The 12,974-nt window shown below is 39.2% G+C and overlaps 1 protein-coding gene across 6 annotated transcripts in view; it reads right to left on the bottom strand.

The window, feature by feature from the left end:
• LOC105924392 (NACHT, LRR and PYD domains-containing protein 3) overlaps positions 1-4,641 on the bottom strand; it is a 30,480-nt gene extending 25,839 nt beyond the window's left edge. For 4 of the 6 annotated variants that reach the window (XM_036128294.1, XM_036128293.1, XM_036128288.1 and 1 more), the window contains exons 1-2: positions 4,551-4,641; positions 3,058-3,204 (exon numbers count right to left, since the gene is read on the bottom strand). In XM_036128294.1, coding sequence (XP_035984187.1) covers positions 3,058-3,185 — 128 coding nt within the window. In that variant the 5' untranslated portion in view covers positions 3,186-3,204; positions 4,551-4,641. Of the gene's footprint in view, positions 1-3,057; positions 3,205-4,550 lie in introns of those variants that run through there. The other 2 variants (XM_036128290.1, XM_036128291.1) reach the window with 2 other exon arrangements.
• Positions 4,642-12,974: the final 8,333 nt, after the last annotated feature.

The following is a 12,974-nucleotide window of genomic DNA, read 5'->3' on the forward strand; positions in this document are numbered from 1 at the left end:
CTAATCATGTTATTTGGTTAGAGGTCAGTTACTCTGATCTGAACTCAGTTTAAGGGAGTTAGTGTTTCATTCGTTCCTTTTCCTAAACACTAGAGGTTTAATTACCTTCTTCCTATTTTTTCTGGTGCTTCCCTTTTATGTCTGTGTTTATTTCTAACTTTAACAGTGTGTCTTTAAATGTTAGCGGTTTGAGAGATAGTATTAAAAGAAAATTAATATTTCTTTTTTGTAAAAATGCTAAAGCTAACTGCATATTGTTACAAGAAACACTCTATTGAGGCAGATGAGAACTTCTGGTCTAATCAATGAAGGGAAAAATAATTTTGTCTCATGGTACTAATAAATATGCTGGTGTTGCTTTACTATTTCACAATTTTCAGAATAAACTAGAAACTCATAGGAAAGACACCCAGGGCCACTGGATTATTTGTGTGCTCAAAATGGAAACTAGTTTTCTGATTCTCTGTAACGTCTATGGTTACAACAGTGTTTCTCAGAATAAACGCTTATTGTCTGAATTAACAAGTAATTTAAAAGAACTAGCTCACAAAAATTTCGCAAAAAATTTCATATTGGGAGGAGATTTCAATATAGTGTATAATGAATGGTCTGATAGATCACCCTCTAAATCCCAATCTCATCATATAAATGTAGTTTTACAAAACTTTTGCTTAGACCTTAATCTGCTGGATCCTTGGAGAGAAGCAAATCAGCGCGGTCAGTCCTTCTCCTGGTTTAAACATGATGGCTCAGCAAAGTCCCGTATCGACTTCTGGCTAATTTCAGGAAATCTGATGCAAAATAGTGTTAATGCTGGAATTTCAACTGCACCTTTATCTGATCACTGCCTGATACAACTCACTATCACAACTCAACTGAAAAAGTATCACAACTCAACTGAAATAATCCCATAACAAAGGTTACTGGAAGTTTAACTCAACCCTGCTTAACAATGAAAAGTTTAATAACGAAATCCTGGAGCATCTCAATTTAATTTGTAGTGATAAAAATCTGAATTCTTACACAAAAAAATGGGAATTTTTTAAATTGAAAGTCCGCCAAATCTCAATGAAATACAGTAAATTAATAGCTATTCAAAACAAGGAAAAGGAATTAGAAATCATTCAAGAACTTAGTCACATCTGCTCTAAACCTTTTTTTAATGATAATGACAAAAAATTCTACAGTCTGAGTTAGATCATTTTTATACTAAAAAAGCCAAAGGAGCATATCTGATGTCCGGTGCTCAGTGGATTGAAGATGGTGAGAAAATAACTGCATATGTCTGTAGACTAGAAAAAAATTTGACAAGAAAGAAATGCGATAAATTGCTTGCAAATTAATGATAAACCATGCACTTACACAAAATTAATATTCAAAGAAAATTTCACCTTTTATAGCAATTTATAATATTCTTCCACATACGATAACTCAATGACAGAAACATTCTATCATTCTGTTCAACATTTGATTCCAAAGATGGATGACAATTTTAAACAGATTTGTGAGGCAGACATCACCATAGAGGAATTGGATAAAGCTTTGGGAGCTTTATCCAAGGACAAAACTCCGGGCTGCGATGACTTAATGAGTAACTTTTATAAACATTTTTGGGTTCACATCAGAACCCTTGTGTTTGGACTGCTTACAGAACTATTACAAAACAGCTGTTTAACCCACACTATGAAACAAGGTGTCATCACGCTCATTCCTAAACCCGGTAAAGATCCAACTCTTCTTGTTAATTTAAGACCGATAACACCGTTAAATAATGATTACAAGCTTCTGACACGCATCTTTGCTAACAGATTAAAATCAGGCATATGTGAAATTATTTCTGACACTCAATCTGGATTTATAAAAATGACGCTCTATACATAACATTCGCCCTATTTTGGACTTAGACCGCCATGTTGAACCAGGCCCAATATGGCGGTCTTCTGCCGGACCCATTGAGATGTGACAGGGAATGCAGTCAGAGTCCAGGAGGAATTACACTCTGATAAGGACGAGGTTGAAGGAGCACCATGGAAAGCCAGATGGAGCTTGGCTACCATGGTGGAGAAGAGATGGAGGTGGGTTGAATCAGGGTCATCTGAGTCCTAATCAGACATTGGGCAACCACTGCTTGAGCTTTGGCTGGGTAGCAGGCTGAGACGTGATTTGAAGACCTTTAAGATGAACTCTGGATGCTGATTGGGCTTCGTGGAGGTCTGGTTCAAAGCTGATTGGCTTGTGTGGGAGGCGGATGAGCCTCTGATTGGATGAATGTAAGTAATTCAGTTTCTTCAATTGAACTTCCGCTCAAGCTTCATTTAAATAAATGGTCACACAGAGATTTATCTATTCTGGGAAGAATATTTCTCACCAAAATGGAAAGTATATTAGACTTATCTACCTTGCATATACATTAGGAATACCCAATTTAGCAATCAAATCTATCAACAGAATGAATTTTGACTTTATATGGAAACAGAAAACTCACTATGTCAGAAAAGGTAATTTAATTAAACAGTTTAAAGATGGAGGACTGCAAGCTATTGAATTTGACAGTATGAACGGCACTTTAAAAATAAATTGGCTCTGGTCGTTTTTAACAAATCAAAATAAATTATGGTTCCATATTCCATGCAAAATATTTTCAAATCTGGGCAGAGTTAGTTTTCTTCTTAGATGTAACTTTGACGTTAAAAAACTGCCTGTTAAACTTTCCTTCTTTCACCAGCAAGTCTCATTATATTGGAGATTAATCTATAAATATAACTATAGCCCACACAATACTCCCTTGTGGAATTGCCGTTCCATAAAAATGAATAATAAATCAATCATTGCACATAATTGGCTAGAACAAGGTGTTTGGTCTGTGATGCGTTCATTAAATAATGAGGAGCTGATGTGGCCGTCATTAAAGAACAGAACCCATGAACGGACCATGGAGCAGAACCTTAGAACCAGAACAAAGCTGAAACCAATGAGACGCTGAAGATCAACCAGTTAATGTTCTAGATGTTATATCTCTGTGGAGTCACATGGATCAGTTAGAAACTGGGTTCTTACTCTGAGTCTGAGGGTCCAGGTTCTTCACTGAAGCCTGGATGGTAATCTTTGGACCGGTCAGTCCTCATAGACGGACAGCTGGATCCTGGAGGTTCTGCTCTTTTCCTCTTTCGATGACTGTTCTCCATCTTCTGAACTTCAGTCAGTCTGAGAGAAATCAGAACCAGTCAGTTCCCAGTGGTTCAGGTCCAATAAAAGTCCTGTAAAGCCAAAAGCTTACTCCATCTGGATTTACCTACGTACGGTTTTATACACTTGATGTTTTCTGTGTGCCACAACTTTTTCAATTTCTCACCACCGCCAACTTTTAACATAACTTCACTCTTTTTAAAACTACGTTTTTCATAAATGAAGGGTTTGTAAACTAGTCAACTCCTTACTCCTCCTTACTCCACCCTTGTGGTGGACAGTTTTTCTGGCTCCAGCCAACCCCGTTCCCTCAACAAGCCCCAAGTACTGGGTCAGCTGAGGGACCAAAGCCCCAGAAAGTGAAATTAGTCGGTAAATGTGAATGGAAAAGCAACCAGGGATCTGAAAGCTCGAGGCTTTTCAGTGGCAACAGAAAAGAGGTTATACATGCAAACATACACATGAATATATACACAGCAAAACAAACATCCCTCTCATTTATTATATACAACAGACTGAAACACATGAGCCATAAATTAGTCAGGGCACCCTTAATTAAACACAGTTTTAGCTAAATATAGAAATGCTGGACATTTCTACACTGAGTCTCATCCACAGTTTCACTCCACAGATGGAAACAAAAAGTTTCCAGAGTTCTTCTAACAATAAAGAATCTTAAGATTTCCATATGAGATCATAGCCTCCATCTCTATCTAAAAACCTCTTTTTATCAGTTCCTTCCACATTTTCTGCTCACAACCCTTTGCTTAAGATTTTATTTAGCAGACCAGGTCCAACTCTGACAGAAACAGAAATGATTACAGGCCTGTATTGAACACAGGGACTGGAAAGTGTCCACAGAGGACGCTGATCTGGAAGATTTCCCATCATCTGTGTTGTCCTATAGTCACTTCTGAACTGATGCAGTCCTACCCACAGAGACAGTCAGAGTTTTTCCTAAACAGAAACCATGAGTGGATGATGCAGGCTGAAGGCAGGAAGCGCGGTTCCTGTATCCACAGAGCATGACCTGCAGAGTGGATGCAGATCAGGAGACAGACTGGCCTACAGCAGGGCTAGAAGTGAAGAAATGCACCTTAAGAGTCAAAGAAGGGAGAAATGTTCTTTTTCTTTTGATATAAGACATAAACCATATTAATATAATAGCTCAGCGCTCAGGTACCATCACTAAAAAGTCTGTTCCTGTTCTCAGGAACTCTGATAAACTGTTTTATGGTTGGCTGCTGGAACCAGAGGCAGGACAGAAATCAACACAACAACCTTTGTTTCTGCAGAGAAACAAAGTTTGTTTTCCCAAAGAAAACTCAGTGAGCAATAGAAAAGTTAGAATAAAACAATTTCACCTTTAATTCTGACACAATTTCTTCTTTTTGTTCTTCAGCGACTAAATGGAGCCTGAGCTTCTCTTCCTGCTACGAGTAAACACGAGAACCAGGAAGTGCTCAGCCTGCCCCTCGCAGACCCATTTACAGGAAATCAGGTGGTTTGTCTGTAGTCTGTTAGCAGACAAGGGATCGTCCTGGCTGCGGGGAAGATGGCGGACCGAAAAGGTAGTAAGCTGTGTATATATATATATATATATATATATATATATATATATATATATATATATATATATATATATATATATATATATATATATATATATATACTGTATATATAAGCTATATAGGCTATATATACACCGATCTACAGACAGCAGCACTGATCTACATAGGAGCAAAACTATATACAGACAAGTGAGAGCAGAGGTGCCCATAACAGTATTTCAAAATGATATAATACAAACCGCAATCTGGGGGAAAAAAATTAACAAAAAACCTAATAACGCATCTTAGAATCAAATACATTACAAAATCATAGCAAAAACTGTATAATATTTCAACCCCCCCCCCCACACACACACACACACACAAACAAATCATGTCTATCCAGTAGTTTAGGACCATTTTGTTTGTTTTTGGTGCTTAGTGTAGTTTTCTCTACTTCCATCCCTGCTACCCATTAGCACATATTGTGGTTATGCCGGAAAAACTGTAACTGTAAAGCATGAGGATTATCTATCATAAAATCTTACTTATGGAAGGTAATTCCCCAGGATCTGGTTCCTAGTGTCCTTTTATTTGCGCACCCATAAGCGGAGTAAAATTCGGGCTTCCTGGGACTTAGCTCTGGAAGTTTGTTACTTTCAATACAAAATCGAAATTATCTATTAAGTTAGACAATCATTTAATTTAATCAATTGATCCCATGTAGCCCCTAAAGGGGTGACGTTTTCAGTCAGTTGATTTATCTGGAAATCGGGTGAGAATTCACCGGATTCAGAGTGTCTAAAAGCATAAAGTACATTTTCCTGAATTGACGTGTATTCTCTCTGACTGCAGCTTGGTCTGACCTAAGATGGCCGCTCTGTCGGCACGCCTCTCACCCAAGAACGCGGCGTCTACGTATTCATGTCTGTGGGCTGACGTGCCTACAGGGCGGCCATTTTGGGTCAGACCACAGATCAGACATCTGCTGTCAAAATGAATAGGAGGCAGCTCAGATTTAATTTAAATCATATGTTCACAATGCTGGTGACCTTTCAGACAGATTACACATATTTATTCAGAACAAAAACAATTTAAACTGAAGTCTAACGGGATGATATATATACTCACAGTTATATATTTTCAGTTACATATTAATATAATAAACACAAATTATACACACGTCTCTCTCTCTCTATCTATACATATACATATATAAATATACATATATTATAAATAATATATATATATATATATATATATATATATATATATATATATATATATATATATATATATATATATATATATATATATATATATATATATTAGGACTGGGCAACGATAAAAAATTTTAATCGCGATTAATCGCATAATTTGCCCGATTAATCATGATTAATCGCATTGTATGCGCAAACTCCAAGAATGAATTCAAAAGTAGTGTAAAGAGCACTTTTATTTTAATGTTCTGCTGCCATATGAACAAAAGTGTTGTAACATTGGTAGCACTTATCTTATTTTGTACTGGATATTTTCAACCCATCTATTGAATTTAGTGCACTAGTTGATCTTTTCTTCATAAGAGAACAGCAAGCACTGCAGCCAAAATATGGCCTTTTTTGACCTGCTGTACATTAGCCAGTGCCTAAGCTTGATGTATCATGAAACTGTTGACCTTTTGGGTTTTGTGGTTTTTATTTTATTATTACAATTAAATAATAATAATAATAATAATAATAATAATAATAATAATAATAATAATAATAATAATGTTATGTTCAGTGTTTTTTCGCTAATCCATCTCTTATATATTTCAATCCTTATGTAATTTTGTCTGTGTTGTGTGCACCTGCCTGTTGCTTTAATCCTATAAATGTCTCTGTTGTGGGATAAAAAAAGGATTAGCTAATGTTATCTTATCTTAAATAACACTTTTTAATATATGTACTGGGTTCTTTCAAGGTCTTAATTACATGTTATGTGTGGGCTCCAGTAACATATGATAGATAATATCTACTTTGAAAGTTAACATGAACTGCTGCTGAAGATGAACACTGATCTACCTGGATGTTCCCTGGAGGACTGAAACGCCTCAGTCAGTGACGTCTGTGGGTCTGTCGGGGCAATGACAGAAGTTTCGTCTCCTCTCTCCGTTTCTGTGGCTCGACGTTTTCATGTTTTTTCATGTGCTTAGATTGTTTGTTGTGTTTCCACTGAAATGAACCGGCTTTTTACAAAACATACAGCTTGATTTCATTTACGGTATTAAAATATAGCCAAACGGTGCTACTTCCCCTGTTCATGTTTTTTTGCTGCTGCGGTCTCTCTCAGCTGTTTGTGTGTTAAGTTTGTGTGAGAGCTGAGTGGGAGGGCCAGGCTGAGCCTGCGTGCTGATTGGCTGGCGCCGCTGAGGCATGTACGAGAGGGGAGGGGGAGCGGGAGAGTGCTGCCGTGACACAGCGCGCTGCAGTCAGCGCGCGTGCTGACTGACACTGACTGAAAGCATGTGAGCAACATGCGTTAATGTGCGATAAAATAAATATCGCCGTTAATAGTCTAATGAATTAACGCAAAATTAACGCGTTAACTTGCCCAGCCACAATTTTCCATCTCAAGCCATGAACTTAAGCCAGATATCATGTTTAGCTTTGAAGGGCTCCACAAGCCATCAGAATCAAAGCAGAAGCAGAAGCAGGAGCTCAGCTACTTTTAGCTTCTTTGTAGACGGCATTCTGGGAGAAAGAAGAGTTTTCATCCACTTTTTTCCACTCTTGCTGCTCATGTGCATTAATGCGCCACCATGAGAGATGAGGGGAAGCTTCTGCTTCTGCTGCTCACACGCTGCACTCTGGACTCCCCAGCAGAAGAGAAAACAGACTCTGCAATAGTTAGAAAAGCACTTCTCACTAACTTTGCAGCTGCACACCTTGCAGAGGGAAAAAGGCATGAAAAAAGAGGCAAAGCAGCCACCCGACTGAAGCCTGCAGCTTTCCTTTCTGCCTAGCGCTCTCTGTGCTCCTCAGCCTTGGCTCTCTCTCAGACTAAACACAACCAGGAGGGATTGAAGACTTTTGTCTGGCTGGCAGCACATAAACTTTTTGAACTTTTCTATCTGAGCAACACATGATTGATTTGCTCCTTTAAATAGTCACAGTCATGCTGGGCTCTGGGAGGTCAAAGGTCAGCTAGGTCCCAGCAGGGAAATGCTGATGGCCAAGTTGCTGAATCTTTGCAGCTTTTCCATCTTTTTCTGCCTGCGTTCAGTTCAGATGATGTTTTAGTTGCTTCCTGCAGAGATGTGAACGTTCCACCATGATTCCTGTCTGATTCCAGCAGAGCAGCAACACACATGATGCTTTAAAGCCAAACTGAAGAGGCAGATGCAGACAGGAAGGATTGCTGGCTGCAGTTAGTTGGTGAGGACAGCAGGTGACGCTGCTGCATGGCCCACAGAGGGAGAGCAGCAGCGCCACCTGCAGGGACACATGAAGAGCAGCCTGAAGCTGAGCTGGGAGACATGAAGCTTTAACATCTGCTGAACTCTTCAGCTCCTCTTTCCCTCACATCTGCCCTGAAGCAGCTTTAAGGTGGAAAACTGCTGCAGCTGGAGGAGATTCAGCAAAACCAACATGTTGCTTTGCTTTCTGGGCCACAAGCTCCACAGGAGGCTTGGCAGCATCAAGGTGGATGCAAGAAGAAGAAGAAGAAGAAGAAGACGTGAGAGCAGCAGCAGTCACCTCCACACAGGCTCTGCTTCCTTGCTGAACATCTTAAAGCAACACGTTTCCTCAGCTGTGCTGTTAGGATGCTGCTCTGAAACATCTCAGGAGGACAGGACACTTGGAGACACTTTGGAGAGGAGATCTCCTGGAATCAGACTCACCTAAAGCTGCTGAGAGCCTCAACATCTCCAGATCCTCAGCAGACTGAGCTGAGCTGCTGACCAGTCTGCTGAGCAGAACTTTACTGGACCTGCAGCTCTGACTGGGATCTTCTTCCACTTTGGCTTTCAGCAAAAACATCAGCAGAAGATTCCCAGAAATCACACATGAAATCAATCTTTTCTGGGACTCCAAGCTGGGAGAAAGTGAAGCTGACTATGGCAACATTTGCTGAACACTTGCAGATGATTTCAGGGAGAAAATGATCCCCGTAGAACCAGGACTGAATGTTTTACAGCGTAGAAAGAAAGAAAGATTAGAGTCCAGCTAAACATGGATGGAGCCTTTTCATTAGCAATCTTTCACCTAGCATAAGAGCAGCTAAACAACTGCTAACACACTTCTATCACTGTTTAACAACCTTTAAATGCTCCACAGCAGATTAGTTTACAACAACAATCATCAAACTGTCACTTATTATGCTTCAAATCGACTTATTGAAGACAGAAAACCAAACTTCATACCTTCTCCCACGGAATGCGAACAGAAAGAGCGATGGAGAGCGTGGGAAACCCTTCACAGACTATAATGGTATGATCCATTAATTTGTCTTTTTAAACTCCGAACTAACACTCAGAACAACAATCCATCAACTCAATAGGTTCACCAGGAAAGATAATTATTTACATTTTTATTCGCAACACCTTCAATTTGAATAGAAATAATCATTTAGAAACAGGAAGTTAGCTGCTGTTTTTCTATGGATCTGTCGTCAAAATAAAAGCCTCCGGTGCTCATATAGTTTCCTACCGGAATAGCTTCTCACTTGACAATATAGTGTAATAACATCACACTGCTACATTATTGATGTGGAGAATTGTTCAATAACGTTTAAATAGTATAATAATATCATTATTTCCTAGTGGTTTGTGTAAAAGGTTTTTGGCGCTAGTAGAGTCACGTGTGACATAAACACAGAGACTCAGGTTCATGCTAGCTGACCAAATCTACCTTGTTATAGTGTTACTGTGAAGTTTAATTAATACTCACCGGTTGTGTCTTTTCTTGTGTGTGTAGGTGACGGAACGTCTCTTTCAGAGAAGCAAACCAGTTTTTTTCCCCCAAAGTAAAGTCACAAAAAGAAGTAACGTAGCATGAATTGCATAAGGAATTTTAATCTGATTACTAGTTTGTAAAAAGTAACGTATTTGTTTGATCTTAATTAAAAAAGTAGACACAATAGAGTAACGCCCTACTAACTAACGCGTTGCTGGCATCATTCTCCATCGCTGCTCCTGAATCAACCCGACCTTTTCCAAACACAATTAAATCAAACACAATTATAATAAACAATTTTCCAACAATTTTAAAACCAATATACGACCCCCCACCCTTTTGTCATCAGCAAGAAATCATCATAAACATTCCTAAGCACATCACCATTCACCTCATCATCATCATCATCTTCCCATTCGTCTCACAGAACTTTGGTAAGCCTTCGCTGCACTTCTCTTCTATTGCTTATCTTGCTGTTCTCTGTTCTTAGTTATCAATTCAGTTTTCTCTGCTTTCTGGGCATACAGACGCATTGGCCTCGACCTCGGCTATTTTTGGGGGGGAACATCCCTATTTTCATACGCCTGCTTATGCATATTGAAGTATAATTCAGCGTGAATGTTTCCTGTCGATGTCTGAGCGCCAAAGTCTTAAAATAGTGTATCAATAAATTCTTCTAATTGTCTCTTCTTTCCGTGGGAGTTTTTCAGACTGAAATAACTGCGTTCATTCTTAGTCTGTCATTATGGTCCCAAAGGCAGCTGCAATGTGCCGCAGCGCTGCGCACCGATGGCTTGACGCTATGTGGAGGAATCCAGGCAGATGGAAAGAATAGCAATGAGCTTCTCTGTTCATGTGAACATCTTTAAAATATTAGAAGAAAAATGGAAGCAGGACCTGTGGCAATCTGGACAGGTTATAGTTTCATTTTCTGAACGCAGTCTCAGTCAGAAACCGCTCCACATAATCTCTGCAGAGACCGAGGAAACTGTTTTAATGGAGAACTTCTGCTGTTTGAACTTTTCTTTTATTAAAGACATTATTTGGTATTATAAAAATAAAAGAAAACGTCTGTTTTGTCAACAGAAGTTTAACACAAACTGTTCAACAACATTTAAACAAAGCAGAAGAAAAACTTTTCATTTTATTTTTAATTTTCTGAATTTAATAAGAAAATATTTCAGCTGCCAAATCCAATAAACAAAGGCAGTGAAAAGCCATTTTTCTCCTTATTCTAGCGGTTGGTGGATCAGTGACGGTCCTCATGTCAGACCAACAGCCTCCGTGGACTAAAGAGCTCCTCTGGTCTCCAAAGTACAACCAGCGTCTTCATCAGCTCTTCCTCCACAAACTGCTGCCTGACAGCCTGGAGCTGAACAAAGATCACCGCAGCTGCTGCTTTGCCTTAGAAGGAAAGAAGGGAAGATTCTGAGCAGATGTGGACTTGGTAATAGTTCACAGCTTCATAGTCACTTCCCACATCAGTTCATAGGCCACATAGTTGCATACTTGAAGAAGTGGGACAGAGGCCTTGATGGTGGCAGCATGTTTGTGAGGATGATGAAGATGGAGAAGAAGATCTGCTGTCACGTGCTGATGGCTCCAAACCAACTGAAGGGAGAAAATATTGTCATATTTCTGCTGTCATTGCTGTCATTAGTCCTCATTGCCTCTAAATGATGTTTCTGATAGAGAACAAACTGATTTCTGCATTCAAAGATGTTCAGTGTTGGGATCCTAAATTTCTTTGACATAATCTGGATTTTGTTCCAGTTATAATAGCTTGACTGATGACCTCTGTTTTCTCCATTGATCAGGACTGTAGCAACTTCAAAGCTGCAAATTTACTCTGATCCAGAACCAGCAAAGCAAATGTGACGTAACTGGTGGATCTGGAGCTGCTGCCACCATGAAATACCATTAATGTTGTTGAACTGGTGGAGAAAGGTGTGTTCATTAATCTGAGCAGAAGTCATTACCTGTGGTTAAAGATGGAAAACCCTCAGATGCTGTCCAGAAATGCTGAATTCTCTGTTATTTTCATATTTTCTCATGTATTTATCAGTTTTTTCTTCTTGAAACAGGCTTGCAGATCCAGAATCTGCCATCAGTGAGCTGCTGAAAAGATGTCAGGACAAAAACGTTCATCTGCATTTCATAGACGACGCTGTGTTGGAACGTTTCTCACAGATGCATGTGAGCATCTTCCTGAATGTTTGACTCAATATTTCTGTTCATATTAATAACTCACTGTATTGTGTTGATTAGAAAACCAGAGAAGCTCTTCCTAAAGGTTTCTCCATGGCTGTAGCGGCATTTCATGTTTACGGACATAAACTGCTGGCTCAGCTTATTTTTTATTTGCTGGGACTAAAACTATTTAGCCAAATTGTAGCAGATGTTTCATCCTAGGTACATACTTGCACACGAAGAAATTATTCACTCCATTCTTTGTGCCACAGTTTCCAACAATGTGCTCCGAGCTTTTCTCTTCATCCCAGATCATGTAGAGAACACAAAGGCTGCCTGGATCTGGCCTAACAGTTTGGATCCATTTAAGGTTCTGCTAATGTGGCTCCATAGAAAGCTGAAGCTGCTCAGCAGCGCCACCTGCTGGTCTCCTATCCTGATGGAGACAGAATGAAGGCTGGAAACATCCAGAGAACAAATGTTTCAGAACAAATGAACAGAGAAATGTTCCTCTAAGGTTCCCACGTTTCCATCAGATGAATGGTTTCTAAAGCTGCTCTGACTGAAGCACACTGACATTCCAGCTTTTCATTTCCACTCAGGGATTTTTAGTGGGAATCAAGTGAGACACCACCAGCTGATGTTTGGTTCTAATGGATGTTTTAAAGCTAGAAACTGAACCAAAGCATCCAGATAACTTGTTAAACTTCTGCTTTTAAACTCAGTTCTGATTAAATCTCGTAATCCCTGTTTGATGCATGAATCATTTTAATAATTCCTCATTTTAACCCAATTGTAACTTTAAAATTCATCACATCTAAAATGATTTCTGCCTGTCTGCTTGGATGCCAGATGTCGTCTTTCTCAGGTTCTAAAGTTATTTATGTAACAGGGAGACGATCTGAGGATCCAGGTTCTGTAGAGCAGCTTCTGGTTCTGGTCCGTCTGAAATGTCCAGGAAACGAGAAAGAAAGGAAATGATTCATGTTTGAATTTCTGATAAAAAAAAGAAAATCTCTTTTCTTTCTCCAACGTCCACAGTGGACTTCATGAGGAGCTGCAGGTGAAGATTTTACCCCCACAGTCCCTAAACAGGATTAAAATCTATGTT

Source organism: Fundulus heteroclitus, chromosome 24, assembly GCF_011125445.2.
Source record: "Fundulus heteroclitus isolate FHET01 chromosome 24, MU-UCD_Fhet_4.1, whole genome shotgun sequence".
NCBI lineage: Eukaryota > Metazoa > Chordata > Actinopteri > Cyprinodontiformes > Fundulidae > Fundulus > Fundulus heteroclitus.